Source organism: Odocoileus virginianus, chromosome 15 (assembly GCF_023699985.2).
Source record: "Odocoileus virginianus isolate 20LAN1187 ecotype Illinois chromosome 15, Ovbor_1.2, whole genome shotgun sequence".
NCBI lineage: Eukaryota > Metazoa > Chordata > Mammalia > Artiodactyla > Cervidae > Odocoileus > Odocoileus virginianus.
Genome location: NC_069688.1, coordinates 37,908,218 through 37,933,850, shown reverse-complemented (window position 1 = coordinate 37,933,850; position 25,633 = coordinate 37,908,218). Strand labels below are relative to the sequence as shown.

The 25,633-nt window shown below is 36.6% G+C and overlaps 1 protein-coding gene across 5 annotated transcripts in view; it reads right to left on the bottom strand.

Annotated features, from left to right (window-relative positions):
* The window catches only part of CSMD3 (CUB and Sushi multiple domains 3), a 1,331,483-nt gene that overhangs the window by 585,630 nt on the left and 720,220 nt on the right, over window positions 1–25,633 (bottom strand). For all 5 annotated transcript variants that reach the window (XM_070477231.1, XM_070477232.1, XM_070477233.1 and 2 more), the window contains one exon: window positions 12,337–12,449. In XM_070477231.1, the coding sequence (XP_070333332.1) occupies window positions 12,337–12,449 (113 nt within the window). The remainder of the gene's footprint in view (window positions 1–12,336; window positions 12,450–25,633) is intronic.

Sequence of the window (25,633 nt, the reverse complement as noted above, 5' to 3'; positions counted from 1 at the left end):
CACAAACCATAAACAAGAAAAAAAAATACATCTAATGTAAATATATAGTGATTGCCAATTTAATTATTTATTTTGTACTCTATTTTACAGTGCATGAATTGCTTGAATTTTTATATCTGTATGAGTCATTTCATCTGTTTAGGGATGAAATGTATCTCTTTAATTATCTAAATTGATTTCATAATTGAATTAAAAGAAAATTCACATCTCCTTATTACTACAAGGGATATATCAAGCAGAAGTTGATAATGTTATTATTTTGAGTGGTTTTTGCAAGTCAACTTGATTCAAAGTTTTTATCTGAAATAAAAATGTAGTCTGAGATGTTGCAAAACCTACCATCAATATGACAGTTAAGGCTACTGGCCAGAATATACTGTTTACCGATGCCCTCAGAAAAATTTTTCTTTTTTTCTTTTTTTTTCCCATTTTTTTTCCTCCCCCCTGACACATTAGCTTCCTTAATTTAGTAATACACATTAAAGCTTCCTCTATGTCTCTGTATTGCTTAAAAGCCATTTTATTTCAGGGCTAGACAGTATTCCACTGTCTGGATGTATCACAGTTTATTTATCCATTCACCTACTGAAGAACATCTTGGGTGCTGCAAATTCTGATAATCATGAATAAAGGGACAATAAATATACATATGCAGTATTTGTGTGATTTTACATTTTCATTTCATTTTGGTAGATAAATATTAAAAAGTGTGACTGCTGAATCATAGTTTTAAAAATACATTTAGCTTTGTAAGAAACTGATGACTATCTTAAAAAGTGGGTGTACTACACTGCATTTCCATCAGCAGTGAATGAGAGTTCCAGTTGTTCCACATCCGCATAAACATTTGATTTTGTCAGTGTTTTGGATCTTGGGCATTCTAATAAGTGTATAGTGGTATCTCATCATTATAATTTGTACTCCCTTAAAACCTTATGATGTTGAATATCTTTCTATATGCTTACATGCCACCTGTATATCTTCTCTAGTGAGTTATCGGTACATGTCACTCATTTCTAAACTGAGCTGTTCATTTACTTATTGTTGAGTTTTAACAGTTGTTTTTGTGTGTGTGTGTTAAACTAGTCCTTTATCAGATGTGTCTTTTGCAAAATGTTTTCTCCCATCCTGTAGCTCATATTCTCATTTCTTTATGCTGGCTTTTGCAGAGAATTTTTTAATTTTAATGAAGTCCAGCTTATATATTACTTCTTTCATGCCTTTGGTGTCATACTCAAAGTTATGTAGATTATTTTCTAATAGTGATATAGTTTTGCATTTTACCTTAAGGTCAATAACCCATTTTGTTACTTTATGTTAAGGTTTTAAAGTCTGTGCCCTGATTCGTTTCTTTTTTTTTTTTGCAGGTAGATGTCCAGTTGTCCCAGCACCATTTATTGAAAGGATTACCTTTGCTCCACTGCACTGCCTGTGCACCTTCGCACAGATCAGTTCTCTTTATTTCTGGTTCTCTATTCTATTTCCCTGATCCATTTTGGTGACATGAAATTGAGATACTGTGGGAGCTCTTTAAGTTCTGTAAACATGTACGATGTTTACAATAAGGAACAATATCCACAACAGCATTGATATATATTTTCTTGCCAAAAAATATTTTGCAGGGTTTTGATTGCAGTGAGTACCTCCATCTCTTTATATATTTTCTAGCTGTACCTTCTTTTACGTACTATCACTAAAGGGGTATTTTCTTTTTTTCCTTTTCAGAGAGAACTCTTAACTAGAATCCTTACTTCATCCTTTTCATTTCAGAAGTCACATCCCTGGTCCAGTTCCATATCATCTTGTTAAGACCACTGCAACAGCCAGTGTGATTTTATTCTACTCTAAAACCACCTTCTTGAGGTTATAAGATAGATAGTTGACATTTAATAATGTGAGAGTTAGGGGCACTCACCCTCCATGCAGTATAAAAATCTGAGTGTAACTTTTGGCTGATATTTTGTATAGCTAGTTCCTCCATATACATAGTTCCTCTGGATCTGCGCTTCATATCTGTGGATTCCACCTACCACAGACTGTAGCCTTGTAGTATTTGTTACTGAAAAAATCCTTGAATAAGTGGGTTGGTACTGTTCAAGACCCACGCTGTCCACAAGAGTCAACCCTCTCTCCATGTGTATGTATACATATATATATTCCTAACTTTCCCAAGGATGGTCTTCTTCTGAGGAGCTACCTGTGGACAATGCTAGCAATAGGCTCTGTTACCTCTGTACTACTTGTTAGTGGTCTGGTTGGTGGTGGCTAGGTACAGACAAAAGTACAGGTATAATACACATGTATATGTATATGCATATATACATGTATGCATATATATATTAATAAATATGCAAACATACATACATATATACACACAAGAGTAGACTCTTGAGAGTCCCTTGGACAGCAAGGAGATCAAACCAGTCAATCCTAAAGGAACTCAACCCTGAATATTCATTGGAAGGACTGATGCTAAAGTGGAAGCTCCAGTACTCTGGACACCTGATGCAAAGAGCCAACTCACTGGGAAAGAATCTGATGCTTGGAAATACTGAAGGCAAAAGAAGAGGGTGGTAGAGGATGAGATGGCTAGAAAGCATCACCAACTCAATGGATATGAACTTTAGCAAACTCAAGAAGACAATAGAGGACAGGGAGGCATGGCATGCTGCAGTTCATGGGGTTGTAAAAAGTCTAACACATCTTGGTGATCAAACAAGAATATATATGTGCAAGTGTGGATCTGTGTGTGTGTGTATATGTGTGTGTGTGTGTATGTGCTTATATATGTATATACACTTTGATAGATTAAGATAGACATTCAAAACTTTCATATCAGCAATGAGTCAATAAATGTCTTTTATTAATATGAGAATTATTTTTGCAAACTAGATTATTTACTCTCTTTTTCCACATTTTTGGACAGAATCCATTGTCCTACCTTTAAATCTGGGTTTGCAAAATGACTTGACTTGGCCAATGTATTTCAGCAGACAAGAAGCAAGAAGATATTTAAACATGTCTGTATGGTTGAATTTTTATCCTATGTCATTGTCTAGGGCACTGGTGTCAGAAGAATGAATGATGCTTAAATTCAAATTCATCCTAGATCAGCCCACCATCAGCCTATGCTTAGCACAGACTTGTGAAAATAAGTAACTATTGTTTGAGCTAATGAGTTTGAGAATGGTTAAGATTGCTATTATGTCCAAGAAATAACATAGTATTACATTCAGATAATAATTTGTTTATATAAACAAGTACCTCTTTGCACATAGCTAGATTGGCACTATTCCAAAATTCTGAATTAAAACTATCAAGATTTCTTTCTCAGTTGAGATAAGCATATAGAAAATTGGGATCTTACTTAATCTAATGAGTAACTTTGTTCTCCTCTGCCATTAACGATCACATTCTGAAAAAATAAACACCAAATATATCTCACATTTTGCCTTCTGCTTGTAACATAAGGGAAAATATTTTAGTCTTCAATAATTCTTTTACTTCCATTGATACTTCCCTTTGATTTGAAATATCTTCCCCAGTTAAGGTGGATATAATGAATAATCACAGCACAATATGTATAAAAATAAATTATTACTGGCATTGAGGGAAAAGACACATTACTTTGATTAGAAATCATGATGACTATAGATTATCTGACAGAGGCTCTGTACAGCCTACAAGAGTTTGTCAATCAGTCAACTACATATATATATATATATGAACAATGCAAAAAAATAGAGGAAAACAATATAAAGGGAAAAACTTAGAGATCTCTTCAAGAAAATTAGAGATACTAAGGGAACATTTCACGCAACGATGGGCACAATAAAGGACAGAAACAGTATGGACCTAACAAAAGCAGAAGATATTAAGAAGAGGTGGCAAGAATACATAGGAAAACTACACAATAAAAGATCTTAAAGACCCAGATAACCACAATGGTGTGATCACTCACATAAAGACAGACATCCCAAAGTTTGAAGTCAAGTGGGCCTTAGGAAGCATCACTACGAACAAAGTTAGTGGAGGTGATGGAATTCTAACTGAGTTATTCCAAATCCTAAAAGATGATGCTGTGATAGTGCTGCACTCAATATGCCAGCAAATTTGGAAAACTCAGCAGTGGCCACAGAACTGGAAAAGGTCAGTTTTCACTCCAATCCCAAAGAAAGGCAATGCCAACGAATGTTCAAACTATCACACAATCGGACTCATTTCACACGCTAGGAAAGTAATGTTCAAAATTCTACAGTTAAGTTTCAACAGTACATGAACCAAGAACTTCCAGATGTTCAAGCTAGATTTTAAAAAGGCAGAAGAACAAGAGTTCAAATTGCCAACATCCACTGGATCACAGAAAAAGCAAGAGAATTCCAGAAAAATATCTGCTTTTGCTTCACTGACTATACTAAAGCCTTTGATTGTGTGGATCACAGGAAACTGTGGAAAAGATCTTAAAGAGATTGGAATGCTAACCCACCTTAACCTGCCTCCCGTGAATCCTGTATGCAGGTCAAGAAGCAACAGTTAGAACCAGACATAGAACAGACTGGTTCCAAATCAGGAAAGTAGAACATCAAGGTTGTATATTGTCACCCTGCTGATTTAACTTACATGCACAGTACATCATGCGAAATGCCGGGCTGGATGAAGTACAGCTGGAATCAAGATGGGTAGGAAGATATATCAGTAACCTCAGATAGATGACAGGCACCACCCTTATGGCAGAAAGTGAAGAGGAACAAAAGAGTCACTTGATGAAAGTGAAAGAGGAAAGTGAAAAAGCTGGCTTAAAACTCAACATTAAAAAAAACGAAGATCATGGCATCTGATCCCATCACTTCATGGCAAATAGATGGGGAAACAATGGAAACAGTGACAGACTTTCTTTTCTTGGGCTCCAAAATTGCTGCAGATGGTGAACGCAGCCATGAAATTAAAAGACACTTGCTCCTTGGAAGAAAAGCTATGACAAACCAAGACAGCATATTAAAAGCAGAGACATTGCCAACAAAGGCCCATCTAGTCAAAGCTTTTTTTTTTTCCAGTAGTCATATATGGATGTGAGAATTTGAACATAAAGACAGCTGAGGGCCGAAGAACTGATGCTTTTGAACTGTGGTGTTGGAGAAGACTCTTGAGAGTCCCTTGAACTGCAAGGAGATCCAACTGGTCAATCCTAAAGGAAATCAGTCCTGAATAGTCACTGGAAGGACTGATGCTGAAGCTGAAGCTCCAGTACTTTGGCCCCTTGATGCTAAGAGCTGATTCATCACAAAAGACCCTGATGCTGGGAAAGATTGAAGGCGGGAGAAGAAGGGGACAACAGAGGAGGGGATGTTTGGGTGGCATCACTGACTCAATGGACATGAGTTTGAGCAAGCTCTGGGAGATGGTGAAGGATAAGGTTGCCTGGCTTGTTGCAGTCCATGGGGTCACAAAAGTCAGGCACGACTGAGTGACTGAAGAACTATATACATACACACACACACACACACACACACACACACACACGTTGGATATATGGAGAAATACAAAGTGTGAAGCAATGGAATTCAGTTGGTAAAGAATCTGCTCAGCTGGTAAGGAATCCGCCTGCAATCAAGGAGATCTCGGTTTGATTGGGAAGATCTGCTGGAGAAGGGATAGGCTATCCACTCCAGTATTCTTGGGCTTCCCTTGTGGCTCATTTGGTAAGAAATCTGCCTGCAATATGGGTTCAACCCCTGGGTTAGGAAGATCCCCTGGAGAAGGGAAAAGCTACCCACTCCTGTATTCTGGCCTGCAGAATTTCATCGACTGTATAGCCCATGGGGTCACAAAGAGTCGGACACGACTGAGCAACCTTCACTTCACTCACAGAAGCAATAACTTATCATTCCACTTTGGGCTCAGGCAGTATCGACAGTGACTGTGAGAAAAAAACTGATCTTTATGGGACTCAATTTTCTCATATTAGATGCAACAATTATAATTGATTCAACTACCTCAAAAGTCTCTTCCATCTCCAAAGTTCTCTGATTCCATTATTTAACTAAATACTAGTCCCTGTCCACAGGGGAAAATTGCAAAAGCTACCTACCTAGGAGTAGGTGGGATGATCTTTTTCTTCCATGGGAAAAAACGAACGCCTTTCAGACCCACAGATTCAGTCTCTCAGTATGTCTTGCACCAAAGTATGACTCACTCTTTTCCAGCTCTCCAGCCACATCCAGGACTACACCACAGCTCTCTCTCCCTCCATTTTGGCCATATATCCAGCAATTCTATCAAGTATTCAAATGAACTTGTCATCTAAACACACTGGTCTTGTTGTCCAGCTTCTAGCCTCAGTAACTCTTACTCAGCTTCATATCTCAGTCCATGTTTACCTCCTCAAGAAAGCTTTCCTTGAGGTTTGCATTAGATGCCTTGGGATAGTCTCCCAAAAGCACATTCCCTTTTTCATTTTCATCACTCCATATTTACCACTATTTTTAAAGTGTCGGTCTTTTTTCCATTAGTCTGAAAGCAGTGACTAAAACCTTATTTTTTGCTATGTACCCTGTCCTTCACCATGCCTGGTACATAGTGGAAACTCAACATTTGTTTTAAAAGATGTGATTTTTAATACTCTACTGCTACTCATTCTCATTCTGGGGGTGTAGATCCAAAAAGGTTAACTCTCACTGCAGACTGTGACAAAGTCAAACCGAATATTTTAGGAACAGTAGTTTTCTGAAGAAACTTGATGTACTGAATGCAAAATAAAATAAGTCCTTTAAGCTAATAAAAGGTAACAATAACCCTATATTCAAAACAGAAAAAGAGACACAGATGTACAGAACAGACTTTTGGACTCTGTGGGAGAAGGCGAGGGTGGGATGTTCTGAGAGAACAGCATTGAAACAAGTATACTATCAAGGGTGAAACAGATCACCAGCCCAGGTTGGATGCATGAGACAAGTGCTCAGGGCTGATGCACTGGGAAGACCCAGAGGGATGGGATGGGAAGGCAGGTGGGAGGGGGGATCGGGATGGGGAATACATGTAAATCCATGGCTGATTCATGTCAATGTATGGCAAAAATCACTACAATATTTTAAAGTAATTAGCCTCCAACTAATAAAAATAAATGGGAAAAAAAGGTAAATAAAAATAATAAATTTTATTCTAATATAAGTTTTCATGAATCATGCTTAAAAGCCCTCTTTATTCTGAGCGTGGACTGAAATGTTATCATAAAAATACCCCACAAAATACTACATGCTATCTAGCAATTTTTCCAAGAAAGAGAAACATTTTTACAGGCAATATTTCGGTAAATAAAATGAAAAATATATGAAGAGAAGAAATATCTCAAAAGATACAATAATGAAAAAACCCAAGGGGGCTCACTAGTTCTGTGTTAATAGGCCACCACCAGATAGAAAAAATTTCTAAGACAGAAATTTTCCTGTGAACTCAAACAAAGAATGCCCCATTGAAGGTATATCAGTTTACTATAATGAATAAATATTGAATTATTATATTCTTGGACAGTACAATGAACATATCAATATTTATCAAATATAATAAAAGTGTCAGAATTGAAAGGAGATATAGACTATTTAGTCCAAGCTGCTTGTTTTAAAGACAGAGAAACAGTCCTTTCAGCATATACTGAATCAGCTATATACATGGTACACCTTAGAGGAAAACAGTTATTTACACAAACGAACTTAGATTCTGATCTAATCCCACAAACATTGAAATATATCTCCATAACATGCTAACATTATGTTTGTATATGAAAATAACTGAATTCCTAGAAAATTAAAAAAATATTTTTGATATAATTATGATTATTTTCATTATTTCCACAGTGCATTTTTAAGAGATTATCAATCATCATCTAAGTATGTTCTTTAGATGACTTTGATCTAGTTTAATTAAATTCACTTGAGATAGAGTTTATATATATATATATGGGCCAATTTCTGAACTATAACAGAAATATTAAGGCAGATAAAGTAATCAAAAACATTTTACATATTTTTTCCATTATTCTACAGCATGATTTCAGTGATAACTAATTATGTCTCAGTGCCATAAACAGTCATATAAGAACCAAGGGATTAATGCTACTTTCTAAACATCTCAATCAATCCCATGATATGATTTGAGAATTAAAAAAAAACTGGAACCAAAACCTAATCCATAATAATAGCATTAAGGCATATGTCCTAAGACTAGTAAAGAATTTTATCCACTACGAATGTATACTGTCAGCAGAAGGTGATTAGAGAACGCTAATATTTTTATGTTTCCTTTCCTAATAAAAGCAAATAATGTATTGAATTTTACTTTCTCAACTGTAACTGTTCATTTCTATGAGTATACATTCTCCCTGTGATCTACGTAAGGTGTTTTTCCACCTTAAATTTTTTTTGAAAATACAGAAAAGAAAAAGAAAGAAATATATCTGATTCTACAAGCATTGAACTGTAAAGTAAATACTCTCTTTTTTTTTTCTAGAAAGACTTATAGAGATCTCAAATGTGTTAATTAGGACTTAATTAGTGACATAAACTGAACTCACCATGGCTTAAACAAGGAAAAGTTTATAGCCTTATACAATTAGATAACCAAGGTCTAGTATTCCCTTCAGGCCATTAGAAGTTTCTATTTTTTCTACAGTACTGTTTCTCATTCTTTTCATCTACTTGTTCTTTTAGTAGCAAAAGTTGGACACCAGTAGGCACCAAGTTAAATGACCCTTAAGAGTATATAACCTCAGAAAAGAGATATTCTTCCACCTGGAATCTATATCAACTGCCCCAGATCCTAGACTGATAACTGTATCAAAAGGATTTCTGATTAGTTCAGCCCAAGCCTATAGACTCATATAGAACTGGAAGAGATAAGGTTCATCAAAGCCTAAAATAGTTGAGCTGATAGAAGAAAGTGGGAGGATTGCTGGACAAGCAAAAAAAAGCAGATGCTGCCAAAGAGAGAAAAATTTACTCTTTGTAATTAGTTTACACCACACAGGGTCGCAAGGAGTCAGATGTGACTGAACGACTGAACTGAACTAATAAATACTTGGAAAATATATCTTTACTATTCTTTATTATTTTATTTTAGAAAAAAGTTTTTTTTAATAAACTATGTATGAACTGTTAATATTTTTGAAAACTATTATCTATATCCTAGGAAAATTTCTAACAAGATATAAATGACCAACATTAATCCAGATAAAGATATGAAGAGGCTTACAGTCACAGAAAAAAAATTAAATTTCCTAAATATTTAACTGAGTAAAAAATGACCAAGTAGTTTTATAGCTATGTTCTCTCTTACAGAGACAAAATACACAAGAAAATACATGCTTAGTTTATACAAGATCTACCTTAATGTTATTTCATGAAAAATCTATAGGTGATAAAAAAAAAAGATGTCTTTAGATCAAATGCAGAAAGATTGTTTTTTCTTTTTAAGCAGGTGTTCCATTTAGAAGTAACATACTACTTAACTGAGAACATGGTAATTATGAAAATTATTTTTAGTAGGCAAAGTTGCTAAACTTATATGTACATCAGAATTTGAAACTTTTCAAGATGAATCCTGCTTCAACTTTGAGCTCAGGTTTTAAATTATGGGAGATGTAAAAACATGATTTTCACAGTAAGAAAACTAAACTTTTGAGTATGTACCTTACCCATCATATTATATAGGTCAACTCATTTGTTCAGCTTTATTGAACAAATAATCATTAATTACTTATGAGGATATAACAGGGGCTTGCTAATGGAAATTTAAAGATGAACATGATGCATTTTTGAGGAAGGCATGGCAACCCACTCCAGTATTCTCGCCTGGAGAATTCCCATGGGCAGAGGAGCCTGGTGGGCTAAGTCCATGGGGTTGAAAGGAGTTGGACAGAATTGAGAGACTAAACAGAGGGGGTATTCTTTTGTAATGTGTGGAGTTAAGGAAGGCTTCACAGAAAAATATTTGAACTTTGTCTTAAAGGATGAGTGATGTGATGTTGAGTTTAGAACTGAATATGGATACAGACAGAATTTACTGAGCGTAAGGAGAAGTATGAAACAACTTGCTGGGTTCAAAGATCATTTTGCAAAACTTAAGTGTAGAGAGAAAAAAAATTCTGGAAGATAAACACTATGGAGGTTCTGGACTTCATCTTTAGACAATAAAAAGTTTGGAAATATTTCAAGCTGGAGGGTAATATGATCACCTCTCTGTTGCTGGGAGATCACCATTAGCAGTGTGGACATTAGACTGGAAGAGACCAGGTTGAAGGGACGGAGAATAGTAAGGACATTATTCATTAAGTATTTTCTGGGTTTGTTTCGAATATCTCATCTTGATGGATATTAACATAGGGATAGTTGGATATATTTTTTTCTGTCACTATATTATAATCTTGCTAAGAGAGAAACTATCTGGCTATTCTTTATTCTTTCTTTATTTCTTTATTTTTTTGTCATCACCTCATGGCAGGTGGGAGGGATCTTATCTTAGTTCCCCAATCAGGGATTCAACCCTTGCCACCTGCAGCACTGCCAAGGAAGTTTTAGTTGTTCTTTCTATATTCAATAACTCATTCAGTAGGTGGCACATAGCAGATCCTTAAGCAGTACATATATGTTAAAATTTTGTTAAAAACTGAGCAGAAAACAAAACAAAATAGTGCTTAATTGTGCTACTTTACAATGTACTTCCAGCTCCTGAACTGCAGTGGAGACTGCTGAAATATCCATAGCACTCTCCTGCTGCTCTAAACTGTTCATGAACTTTAAAAACTGTATTCTTCGCTGAAACAGTGTCATTAATGATTAACAACAGCTTGAATAATTCTAGACTTTCTAACAGTTAACTTTCATAGGGTGAAGAAAATAATAAACAGAGGAATATAATTTACAGGGGAAAAATCAAGAAAAATAAAGCAATCAAGACATAGATACTTGCAACAGAAGCTGACCATACTTTAACATTTGTACCTTTGTTTTATTTTTGGGGGATAGACGTGGATTTTAAATGGAGGAAGAATATATTTAAAATTATAATCAGGCTAACCTTTTTATTTTTTAAAACTGACATTTATACGGATTTCCTGAACTATTCAAATTAATGTAGCACCAAATTTAGTTTCAAGTTAAAAACACAGAATGCATGTGTCCTGTTCTTCCTGACAACACCTTGCATTCATTTTCCTGTGTCCAGATAGAAAGGCATGACAAGCCAATCTTTGAAAAAAATAAACTCTGGTTAAAAATTATTATTATGAAAGTAAAAGAATTCTGTCTACTTTATAATCCACTGTTGAATTTATAAGATAGAGAATAATACTTTTTATAATAGAAAAAAATAAATTCAGGTAGCAAGATATTCTGATGTTCTGTTTCACATTTTCATCTTTTAAAGCATAGATTTTAATTAAACTTAATAACATACATATATTTTCCACAAGGATTTCAAAACTGCATTTTTGATATGTACATTGAGTGTATACCTGCACATCCATTGTCTCTATTTGACTTTAAAAAGGTTAATCACGTGTCAGAGATATTTGTGATTTCAGTGTCTGTATCTATTTCCAATAAATGGAACTGAAACAAAAGATTGTATTATACACATGTAATTTAACATTAATCTGCAAAACTATCAATATTGGGATGAGTAGTTGCAATTTAACATATCTGTGGCCCATAATTTACATAGCAGTTTATAATCTGAATGCCAATACCATGCATATAATCTGAGACATTCACAGATGCATTACAAAATAAAAAGAAAGAATTAAATTCTTTGCTTTGTGTTTAAATACTTAATAATTAGTAGATTTCTGCCAGGCAATCTGTATAAAGTTTATAAAATCGCATTGTAGATTCTTGGAAAGGCTAGGAGTCCAGAGTGACTAAAGCCTAGGCACTGTACAGTGGTACAGCAGACCTAAAGGACAGATGAAGTATGTAAAATATACTCATTTGAAAGGAAAGACAATTTTTCTTAAAGAAAAGTGAAATCAACATTTGTAATTAATTTAAAAAGGAAAGTGTTGTAAGCTGTGTTTTATATCACAATAAAGCCCCCTCCCCCCAAAAAAACTCACCCTCTGACACAAATCACAGCAAGACCCTCTGTGCCTCACCTGCTAGAGTAATGGAAATTAAAAAAAAAAAGAAATAATAAATAGATAAATAAATAAAAAGGAAAGTGTTACCTTGAAATATACTCTTTCTTGTATGCTGGGAAACTTTTATAGACACGATTAAACTTGAATTTAAAAGTATTCTCTGGTGTTATTAAGGTAACATATTTCCCATAGTAACAATTTATCATTACCTTTGTAGTTAACCTTGAAGCCAACAGATCCAACACTTTCATCTGTTTGAAGGTGCAGCCACATTTGGCTACTCATGCTTACTATCAGGTCTGGCACAAAGCTTCCAGTCAGCCTAAAAAGAGGTGAACAGAGAGAGGAGAAACAGATTATTAAAATACCATTGCACTGCCAGGGAAGTTTCAAGTTGTTCTTTCTATATTCAACAGCTCATTTGAATACTCTCTGTAAGCAAATTATGAGACAGATGAGTTTCTCACAACTTTCTCAGCTAGAAACAAACAATTGTCAGATTAATTTACAAGACTGATAGAACAGACAAACAACATAATTTAGTGATCAATATTTACTATAAACAAGTACTATTTTATGTACTAAACTAGGTTATATCTTTCAAATCCCTGAGGCAAGGTACTAAATTTTAGATACTGAAAATCTTATACTTTTTTTAAATTGAAAGAAATAAAGAATCTATAGAAATCTTTAACTTATTGTTGCTGTTTTCACACCAGTAATGTACTTCATTTTAACCTTTCAAGTTTCACAGAACTTCGTTCTAAAGAATCACTGTGAAAAATATTTAAGTACTGCGCAAAACAATAAAACAACAAGGAGTATAATATAACCCTTTGTAGTACTGATGCCAGGCTAGCCATGTCAAGTATGTTTTACTGGAAACAATTTTATTTTAAATAATATGCTGCTAATTTGATATGGCATCACTGAATCTATGCATTAATAAGATCATTCAGTAATGTTCACTTTTATAACCCTAAGAAGAGAAATTACTTAATGATTCCACTGTCATTAATAATGCTTCAGTTACATGTTTGAACTGAAGCAAAAGTCATACAAAGGAGGAGAGCAAATGAGTAAATATGACCTTGAGGGGAAAAGTCTGTCAAGAATACAAAGAGTTATTTGTATTTGTTGTTTTAACTCTTTGTATTCTTGACAGACTTTTCCCCTCAAGGTCATATTTACTCAATTGCTTTCCTCCTTTATCTGCCATAGGACCCAGCAACCCCACTGCTGGGCATACACACCAAGGAAACCAGAATTGAAAGAGACACATGTATCCCAATGTTTATCACAGCACTGTTTACAATAGCCAGGACATGGAAGCAACCTAGATGTCCATTGGCAGACGAATGGATAAGAAAGCTGTGGTACATATACACGATGCAATAATACTCAGCTATTAAAAAGAATGCTTTTGAATCAGTTCTAATGAGGTGGATGAAACTGGAGCCTGTTATACAGAGTGAATTAAGTTGGAAAGAAAAACACCAATATGGTATATTAATGCATATATGTGTAATTTAAAAAGATGATAATGATGGCCCTATATGCGAGACAGCAAAAGAGACACAGATGCAAAGAAAAGACTTGGACTCTGTGGGAGGAGGCTAGGGTGGGATGATTTGAGAGAATAGCATTGAAATATGTATATTATCATGTGTGAGATAGATCACCAGTCCAGGATCCATGCATGAGACAGGGTGCTCAGGGCTGGTGCACTGGGATGAACCCGAGGGATGGGATGAGGAGGGAGGTGGGAGGGAGGGTCAGGATGGGGAAACACATGTACACCCATGGCTGATTCATGTGAATGTATGGCAAAAACCACCACAATGTTGTAAAGTAATTAGCCTCCAATTAAAATTTAAAAACAAAGAATACAAAAAGGAAAGAAAAACGGATCCACTGCTGAGTAAAATATCCATCATGATAGGGAGTTCTAAATTACATACTAAAAAAATAGCTTTTTAAAAGAAATTCTCAAGTGTTTACCTACTTTATTGCTAAAAATATGACAATTTCTGAAAAATTACAGGAGAGAAGGTATAAAGTTTACTTTCCTAATATTGGTAAAAATGGCACCCTAATAAAGCAGTGTTCTGGATGAAGGCTATACTATGATTAAACTAGCAGAGGGCAACATAGAGGACTATTGTATTCTTCAGGCCACCATGGCCGCAGAATGTCCAGTTCTTAGTCAGCCACCAAAACTATAAACCATGATCAACAGATTGCATTAGCAATACAGCAATGCCACCAGTGTCGAGTGTTATAGAATTTATTGAAATTCATCACAAATGAACTCAGTTAAATATTGTGATGTAATTATGAGATTGTGCATAGTATTGAGGAATAGTGTGAGATATAAAGATACATAAGATATTATAGAATTTTAGACTATATTCACCTCATTCCTGCCAAAGGAAATTAAAATTTTTATAATGTAAAGAACACACATCCTTTGTAATATATGTGCATATCTGTATGTACTCATATGCATACATATATGCATTATCATTTGAAAATTCCATGGCACATGAACTTTCAATCTTCAAATTGCTCAGAAGCACTCATTTTCTGAGCTACAGTAAAGAGACAGGTTTATGAGCAAGAGTGAGGACTCAAGCTCAGAGTAAAGTAAACCCATTGTGAAATGGTCATGAGAGTTTAAAACTATAGGATATACATCAGCTACGCCATGTCGAATATGCCAACAATCTATCTCCTAGTGAATATTAAAAGGTGTTTTTTATAAGATTAAATTATTCCTCTTTATTATATCCATCTCAGTCATATACATTTTTACCAACCAAAACACTTCACTACATTTAATTCTGTCAGTTCATAAAGAACTGCTGACACATATAGGCTAATTGTTGCACTGACAACTTGCACTCCTATTGGCCATGATTCTGTCTAGTTCCCAATGAATTCGTGATGTAATGGTAAAAATAAATTTAAAAATAAGGGTTAAGTTAAAAATTTCCCCAGTATCAAAAGGTAAAGGCAATTCCCCTTCTCTGTAGCATTTCTTTTAGAAAACTTCAAATTATAAATGACAATATTTCTTACAGATGTAAGTCAATTTTTTAAGTTAAATATGTCTCTCGTCATTTTTTCACATTACATAAATGTATTTATTTGAGGCTTTAGGGTTATCTTTTTTAAATGTAAGCATCAAGGAAATGTCACTCTGTCTCCCTGTTTCTGTGGGAGCTTAAGCCTAGCATATAGCCCCATGATGTTAACTCCCTGCTTGCTGTAAAGATAGAAGTTCTATTTTCCCTTTTGATAAGGACAAACAACATGTATACAAGCATATTGCATCTGTCTTGATACATAAGGAGTGAGATTTAATTTTCTTCACAATTTCTTTAGCAGATTGCCTGTGATGTCTATTATTTGTCTGGTTTAATGCTTTTTCAGTATTAAAACCTGGAAAAGGTCAATTTTCATTCCAATCTCAAAGAAAGGCAATGCCAAAGAATGTTCAAATTACTGCACAATTGCACTCATCTCACATGCTAGGAAAGTAATGCTCAAATTCTACAAGCCAGACTTCAACAGTATATGAACTGGACATGGAACAGCAGACTGGTTCCAAATCAGGAAAGTAGTATATGTATATATTGTCACCGTGCTTATTTAACTTATATGCAGAGTCTATCATGTGAAATGCCAGGCTGGATGAAGCACAAGCTGGAATCAAGATTGCCAGGAGAAGTATCAATAACCTCGGATACCCAGATGACACCACCCTAATAGCAGAAATTTCAGAACTAAAGAGCCGCTTGATGAAAGTGAAAGAGGAGAGTAAAAAATGTTGGCTTAAAACTCAACATTCAGCAAACTAAGATCATGGCAGCTGGTCCCATCAATTCATGGCAATAGAAGGGGAAACAATGGAAACAGTGACAGACTTTATTTTATTGGGCTCCAAAATCACTACAGATGGTGGCTGCAGCCATGGAATTAAAAGACACTTGCTCCTTGGAAGAAAAGCTATGACCAACCTAGACAGCATATTAAAAAGCAGAGACATTACTTTGCTGACAAAGGTCCATCTAGTCATAGCTATGGTTTTTCCAGTAGTCATGTATGGATGTGAGAGTTGGACTATAAAGAAAGCTGAGCACCAAAGAATTGATGCTTTTGAACTGTGGTGTTGGGAGAAGACTCCTGAGAGTCGCTTGGACTGCAAGGAGATTAAACCAGTTGATCCTACAAGAAATCAGTCCTGAATATTGATTGGAAGAACTGATGCTAAAGCTGATGCTCCAATACTTTGGCCACCTGAAATGCGAAGAATTGACTCACTGGAAAAGACCCTAATGCTTGGAAAGATTGAAGGCAGGATGAGAAGGGGATGACAGAGATTGAGATGGTTTGATGGCATCATTGACTTGATGGACATGAGTTTGAGGAAGCTCTGGGAGTTGGTGATGAACAGGGAAGCCTGGCATGCTGCACTCCATGGGGTCACAAAGAGTCAGACACAACTGAGCAACTGAACTGAACTGAACTGAATATTAAAAGTGTTTCATTCTTTCTACATTTTTGGAGAGTCTTAACTGGGTTTGCATGAGATATTATTTTTAATTATTATTTCCTCAACAGTTCGGTGATGAAGATGGGATACAAATGACAGTTCCAGAATTCAATGGACCAGCTGATGTTCTTATAACCACACAGCAGAAATATAAGAGACTGAACTATAAAGTCTCCCTTACAGTGCTCTGCTCTTTTGGAATACTAGTTAGAGATGAACCACCCTCTGCAAATTTAAGATTTACTACTGAGTCCTGATGGTAAAAGCATCTGCCTATAATGTGGGAGACCTGGGTTCAATCCCTGGGTTGGGAAGATCCCCTGGAGAAGGAAATGGCAACCCACTCCGGTACTCTTGCCTGGAAAATCCTATGGATGGAGAACCTGGTGGACTGCAGTCCATAGGGTCGCAAACAGTCAGACATGACTGAGTGACTTCACTTCACTAACCCTGGTTAAATTGGGCTCTAAAATCCCTTCAGGACCATGATTAGCTTTGATGATGGAAAAATATGGGAAGCCAGGAATGCTGCCTAAAGTATTTTTTTAATTTTTTTTAATTTAAACTTTTTTATTTTGTATTGGGGTATAGCCAATTAAGAATGTTGTGGTAGTTTCAGGTGAATATTAAAGGGCCTCAGTCATACATATACATATATCAATTCTTCCCCAAAGCCCCTCCCATCCAGGCTCACCTGCAATTTTTAAGCAGCTCGTATCTCTGTCATTTTTGGAATACTTATGAGAATACAATTCTTCAAGATGTAGGAGGGATTTAATTAATTTAATTAAATACCATTAATCACTGGTATTTGAAGAAAAACTAAAGGGCCTCTTGATGAAAGTGAAAGAGGAGAGTGAAAAAGTTGGCTTAAAGCTCAACATGCAGAACACTAAGACCATGGCATCTGGTCCCATCACTTCATGGCAAATAGATGGGGAAACAGTGCAAACAGTGGCTGACTTTATTTTTCTGGGCTCCAAAATCACTGCAGATGGTGACTGCAGCCATGAAATTAAAAGACACTTACTCCTTGGAAGGAAAGTTATGACCAACCTAGACAACATTTTAAAAAGCAGAGACATCACTTTGTCAATAAAAGTCCATCCAATCAAGGCTATGGTTTGTCCAGTAGTCATGTATGGATGTGAGAGTTGGACTATAAAGAAAGCCGAGCACCGAAGAATTGACACTTTTGAACTGTTGTGTTGGAGAAGACTCTTGAGAGTCCCTTGGACTGCAAGGAGATCCAACCAGTCCATCCTAAAGGATGTCAGTCCTGGGTGTTCATTGGAAGGACTGATGTGAAGCTGAAACTCCAATATGTTGGCCACCTGATGCAAAGAGTTGACTCATTGGAAAAGACCCTGATGCTGGCAAAGGCTGAGGGCAGGAGGAGAAGGGGACGACAGAGGGTGAGATGGTTGGATGGCATCACCAACTCAATGGACATGGGTTTGGGTGGACTCCAGGAGTTGGTGATGGACAGGGAAGCCTCATGTGCTGTGGTTCATGGGGTTGCAAAGAGTCAGACATGACTGAGCAACTGAACTGAACTGATTGGATGGGTATTATTCTAAGAATAAAGTTTAAAATGATTTGAATAGCCAGAAGGAAAGATTGAGGAGAATGAAGAAAGAAATGTGAAATTCGAAGAGCTCTCTTTCATAGAACTCTCTTCTTCCTTTCTTGGCTGTTTTTGGTCCCTCTCTCCCCCTGCATCTCTCTATTCTTCTTGCTTCAAATAGACACCTGGGAAGAAGAAGGATGTGATGATCTTTTAGTTACATGGTTCCCTTCATCAGTAAATTTCCCTAAAGAGAAGGCCAATGGCATGACTTCTTTAGTTCCTACTGAATTACCTGCCTTGTTTGAGAACACAGGCTTGTAAGTCTCATATTCTAGCTCTGAACCCACTCCATATCTTAGCATATAGTCTGCCTCCAGGAGTCTGTTATCATTCATATACCGTGTATCTAGGAGAGCAGAAGTTATAAGATTTACTTAGGGAAGTGTTGAAACTTGAATAAAAGATTCTCCTCCTATGTGAAAGTGGCAAGATGTAGAGTAGTTTCACCAGTTACTTGGGAGGAAAAAGAAAAAAAAAGTATTAGTTTGATGAATATACCAGCATAAGAAAAAAGCCAAATGGCCATATAATTCTACTTTTTTCTCTTTGTCAAATGTGTGGAAAATCAGCTCTTCTGATAGAATCATCAGTGAAGCTCATGCCATTGAGAAGTTACCCAGCCTCCTTGACAGCTGATATTCATATGAAAGTTTCTCCTCCTGTTTTCCAGAAGTTTTCAGAAGTTTTACACAATGTGTTCTCAATTTACATACCTACACTTGGGGATGGATGTGCATAAGCTACTGTGGGAATTCTGAAACCAGCAGACTGCTCATTTGATGGAGCAAGCACACTGGGGACCAGAAGATAACTCACCCCATTGAGGAGTAGTGGCTATCCACCACCCTCTGCAACTGTGGAAGAAACAAGGGCTTGGGTGACCCATCAGAAGAGACTGCTCACGGTCTTTCTTCTAAAGATGAGCTGGGAGAGACTTCGGTGTTGTATTTAGATAACAAGTGAGTCCCCCATTAATTTCTATAGGTGATCTGTTGAAATTTGCTCAAAATTTACATGCCTGGGTCCAAGGGAAGATAAAAATTGTCCCCTGGTCCTCTCTTTATCCTTGGCTCTCTTGCTGATTGGTTGTTGTTGTTGAGTCCCTAAATTGTGTTCAACTTGTTTGTGACCCCATGGGCTGAAGCCCACCAGACTCTGTGCATGGAGTTTCCCAGGCAAGAATACTGGAGTGGGTTACCATTTCCTTCTCCAGGAGATCTTCCCAACCCAGGGATTGGACCTTTGTCTCCTGAAGTGGCAGGCGGATCATTTACTGTTGAGTCACTAGGATACCCTCTCCTACCGATTATCTAAATTCAAACTAGGAGGCAGGTAGAAAGTTGGCAAGGACAGACTACTACTCAAATCTTAGAAGCAGCTACTCAGGAAACAATATTGAAAAAGATGAAGACAAAAAAAGTTAAAAACTGCTATGTTAACTGTTCAGTTAATACTATTCACTAAAGGAAATAACCTTTACTCTGGCCAACCTGTGAAGACAACACAGAAGAGAAAACCCTATGTCATTATTCCAAGAAATTTGGATTGGGGAAAAGAGACTCCAGAAGATGCAGAAACTGCAGAAATAAGAGAATGAGGAAAGCCCAGAAAGCTAGGGAATAATTGTCAAATGGTTTACAATTGACAGACTGAGGGAGTCTCAGCAGTAGGAACTGATAAAATTTATGTTTGAATAACTTTTCCTCGGGCTAACATAGCCTTGCTTTTTCTGATAGATACAGGTGCTACTTATTCTGAAAGTGTCCCAGAAATCCTTCACTTTCCATCTGGTGATAGACCAATTCAGGTTGTTGGTATTTTAAATCAGGTTTATATGTGTTCTTTTCTTCTGTGGTTCCCACATGAACAGATCTCATGACTGAGAAACATGTCTTCTTACTCTCTCTTTATTCTCCTGTAAAGCTATCGGGGAGAGATCTCCTGTGCAAATTAACACTACCATATTGTATACTCCATATGGAGTATCTATTTAATGTCCTGGGGAAAAAAACTGTCTTACTTGGTTATGGTGTGCCTTCTAAAAGAGAAGAAATGTAGCAGCGAGTGGCAATGTTATACTGTGCTATGTTGGAAAAGTAATCTGAGCAGAAATAAAGTAATGTATCACTTTTGGCCTTGCAATAATAATACTGGTTTAATTTGAGGTATAGAACCAATAGAAATGGCTTATTAAAAACATAAGCCTTGACCATGTGTCAAACGATAGCCTGTCAACAGCTTAGTTAGAAAAAAACAAATCCAGCTATAAAAAGAATAAGAAAAACAAAGCATAACAATAAAAGCACACTAACACTAATATGAATTCTACCAAACTTCCAGAAAACAGGTAAGGTAAATTTGATAAAGATGGCTAACCTTAATACAAAGTTTTAAAGAAGTAAATAAAGCCATTGCTCTGTTAGTACCTGCAGTTTTTAACACTATAACCATTGTAACTTTGGTGCCAACCTCTAAGGGCTTCCCCGGTGGCACTAGTGGTAAAGAACTTGCCTGCCATTTCAGGAGATGTAAGAGACACGGGTTTGATCCCTGAATCAGGAAGATCCTCATGGAGGAGGGCATGGCAACTCACTCCAGTATTCCTGCCTGGAGAATCCCACAGACAGAGGAGCTTAGTGGGTTAAAGACCATAGTGTCACAAAGAGTCAGACATGACTGAAGTGATTTAGCGTGCCTGCACCACCCTGTACAAAGTTTTTCTACAATTTATCTATGCTCTGCTTTATTTTTTTTCCTGTTTCTCTCATCTAAACGGATTTATATTCTTGTTTGTTTTTACTTATGAAAAGAAGTTCAGTATTTATGGCAAAGAGTTCCTCAAAAGTTTCCATACTCTTCTATTATTTCTTTAGCCATTTATAGAAAACAGGGGAAACTTGTTTCCACTAGAAGGATTTATAGGCATTCTGAGGCTTTGACTTTATTACAAGTTTCCCCTTCACAAGGACATAAGACCTCACTGGATAAGCTTCAATGCTGTCAAACTGAGGGCTATTTACAGCATATATTGATGCTGAGGGTCCCCAAGAATTACAATATAGGATGAAAGTATGAAATTGAAAGTTGCTCAGTCATGTCCAACTCTTTGGGACCCCATGGACTGTGGCCAGGCAGGCTCCTCTGTTCATGGAATGTGGCCTGCCAAGTCTCCTCCACCCATCATATTCTCTAGGCAAGAATATTGGAGTAGGTAGCTGTTCCCTTCCTCAGGGGATCTTCACAACCCAGGGATCGAACCCAGGTCTCCCGCATTGCAGGTGGATTCTTTACTGTCTGAGCCGCTAAGGAAGCCCAAGAATACTGGCGTGGGTTCTTCCATCCCTTCTCCAGAGGATCTTCCCAACCCAGGGATCAAACCAAGGTCTCCTGCATTGTAGACAGATTCTTTAACAGCTTAGCTACCAGGGAAGCCATACAATATAGGGCAACACTGCCCATTTGCAAATAAAATGTCATTTTGTAAAAATAACTTAGATCACTTTGGAGACTGGTAGGATATTACAGATAGTTAATTCTAGCTTTTGCAGGGAAGGAAAACATTTAGTGGAGCAACTGCAAGAAAATTGTTCAGTTTCTCTGGTTTACTCTATAGATCTAAAAAGACTTTTGTCTCATGCATCAAATAAAATTGGCTACCAAGTCAGTTTCAGTGATTCTTAATTTTTAAAAGCCCTTCATGTTTTGTCATTAAAATAAAAGTGCTACTTTTGGAATTTTAAGTCAAAAGTTGAGATGGGACCATACATTAATAACATGTTTCTCAGTTCTTCTGGAGGCCACGACACTGTGGATACTGGGCAGTTGTGAGAGCAGCAGACACATCTTTAAAAAGGCTTAAAAACTTAATTTTGTCACTTGACTTATTTACATGCCTTACTATTGTGACAGCTACCTTCCAAGTAATAAGATCCATAATTTGTGGGTGTGGCATCAGACTGATTATGAATAAGTACTATTATTCAAGCCTAATATTGTATTTGGGAGATACAATCTCTTAAATCTTATTCAATTTTTTTTTTTTTTTTACCAGATCCTGATCAAATATATGATCATGGTAAAAGAAAACAGCACTAGGCCCTGGCATGTTTTAACTGATTCTTGTTCATAATGCTCTTTTAATAACAGGTCATGTACGCAGGAGATGTGAGTTTGATCCCTTGCTCAGGAAGCCCCTGGAGAAGGAAATGGCAACCCACTCCAGTATCCTTGCCTGGAAAATTCTATGGAGGAGGTGCCTGGCTGGCTACAGTTCACAGGACTGCAAAGAGTCAGATATGACTGAGTGACTGAGTTCACAAGCACACATGTGCTCAGAATAAAAGTGACAAACTTAAGGCTTCAGACGCTATGGTGACTTGTTATGAAATTTTGGAAGCTTATATTTTGCCTTGAATTAAGTTGAAACTAGCAGCCTAGTCAATAACAGTAACAAGAATTGTGATTTATATATATATATATATATACATCCATATGCATACACACAGATGTGCACGCATGTGCGCGCGCACACACACACACACACACACATACGCCTGTGTCTGTCACGCAAAAGAGCAAGTTTTGAAAGCTAGAGGATTCTCTACCTTTAGGGGAAGTAAAATATCTCATGAAAAATTGATAGTTGATTTTTCAGAGGTTGTAAACCTGTCTGCTCAGATCAGTAATCCATTGTAGAGCTCATGCAGGGCAGAATAAAAACTTTTGAAGGCGATGATTTTGTTGACAGAGATATAAAAGTCACTGTTAAAATGTGGCAGATTTCAAACTTTGAAGCCTCACATTTAACACAACAAGAAATTTTTGTTAACTTCCATATATATACTTCAAAAAAGGAAATGTACAAATGAATTGAAAATGGGGCTAAAAGAAATTCAACTGAACTTTTGGAATTATCCAACAAAATAATTTCTAAGAATAGTTCTTATTTTCTTGGTTAGTAATGTTGTGTTATCAACATAATTTTCTAAGTAAAAGAGGAATTTTAATGGCACTATACTCTTAACTTGTTTACCTAAAAGATGAAGCTATTCATAACATATTTAAGAAATGAGCAATCTGTCAGCAGAATTATTTATAGGTCACTTCTGAAGTATGGTATAAGCAGTTTCCCCAATCAAATTTACCAGAAACTTGGTGCTTTTGAATTTCATAGAATCAATGCTTGGAGGAAGGAACAGATTTTGTCTAGTTACAGTGTATATGATGTCTGAATGATCTGAAATTTTTCCCACTTCAGATGCCAATACTCAGGTAGTGGTAAAGTCTCCCTCAATACACATATTTTCTATGTTTTTGATACTGGAGCACCATGAACCAGAGAGAGGACGTCGTCTTATTCCCCCTGTCATCCGGTAATTATGTAAATATTTGCAGATTCCCATAGAATAAATGAAAACTATTTGCTAAAATTTAACAGTACACCAGATTAAAACATCCTGGAGTTTTACTTCTAGCCTTGTTGAAAATTAGAGCAAACCTTGCAGGCAAGCATCATATTTTTTCCCTTTGAACTTATATTTGGCAGACCTATGAATCTGGGGCAGAGATCATGTCCTGTGCCCGATTTAAGTGAATCCTCTCATAATCATATTCAACACTTCAAAGGGCCTCTTTCTTCCTCAGAAACCTTAAGACGTACAGTTACAAGGACCTTGAAGGACCCACTAGAAGAAGTATGACACCTCTATTGCCTAGAATATTCTGCCTATACAAAAGTATTCCAGAAGAAAGACAGACTGCTTCTGTGCTGGAGGAACACTTTGAAGGGCTACTAACCACCAATATGGCTATCAAAGTGAAAAGAAAATCCAGGTTAAAAAAAAAAAAAATCTATGTTTGCCAAGTGAAGCCAGCATTTCAGAAGGACTGAACAGTATTTCCTACAAAGAACTGGAAATAAATTTTTTTAGAACCACTGATAATGGCACCAAACTTAACTGAAGGTATTACAGCAAACTACGATTCTCATGAACCACTTTGCCGTCCTATTCACAACACTATTATTTCAAATATTTTAAGAATAGAATTTCATTAAAAAACACATACTATTTGTTACACTATTTTTTGTTCTGTACCTTCATTAATATTTCCCACAATCATTACTTACAAACTGCTCTAAACAGTACTCCCAATAACTGAGACAGCCTTAACATTCCTAGCTTCATTAAGCTTTAGAGGGGTTATCATCCTGACTATAAGCTCTGGCCCAAAACTTTTCTTAAGAGAATTTACTTTAGAAAACTTGCGGTTGCAGATCCTTTCTCCATCTTTGATATGTAAATCTTCTACAACCAGGAATATCTCTCTCAAGGACTTGGAAGCCATCTTCTTGAAATAAAATCATCATAGGAGATAGCACTCCTATTTTCCTGAGTATAGAGCCCAACTTTGTTAAGCAACTATTAGAAAACACAAATGGGCTATTAACATTGACTATTCTCCCACCTGACTTCTCTGGTGGATCAGTGATAAAGAATCCCCTTGCCAAGCAGGAGATGCAGGCTCAGTCCCTGAGTCAGGAAGATCCCACGGAGAAGGAAATGGCAGCCCACTCCAGTATTCTTGCCTGGGAAATCCCATGGGCAGAGGAGCCTGGCAGTCTATGTATGGTTCATGGAGTCTCAAAAGAGTTGGACACAACTCAGCAACTAAACAGCAACAATCTCCCACCTAAAGTTTTCTAAACCTATAGTGTTAGTCGCTCAGCCATATCTGACTCTTTGTGACTCCATGAACTGTAGTCCACCAGGCTCCTCCGTCCATGGAATTCACCTAGCAAGAATACTGGAGTGGGTAACCATTCCCTTATTCAGGGGCTCTTCCCGACCCGGGGATCAAACCTGGGTCTCCTGCACTGCAGATGGATTCTTTACCATCTGAGCCACTAGAGAAGCTCAACGTTTTCAGTACTTCTCCACTAGCTCACTCCAGCACTTAGGAACCACCCTACCTTTTCCAGCAGAGTCCAAATTGTCTTCCCTACAGCAATAATCTTAACTCGCATTTCAACAGTCTTTAGCCCTATTGCAATATTCCTGACTTCTGTAGCAACAGTCTTGTATAAAGTTCTCTCTGACTGTTTACTTTGCCTGACACAATTTGTCTCTTGTACCAGTACAGACATGATCTAGTCTTACAAATCCAGCAATCCAATTACTGGCAGAGTAAAACTGAGAATATCTTACTAATTTTTCTATAATACCATAATAAAAGTAACTGATATACATTCAGATACTCAATCTCTAAATTTCATACACATACACACACAAACAGGAAAAAAATAAAAACAACAACTGTG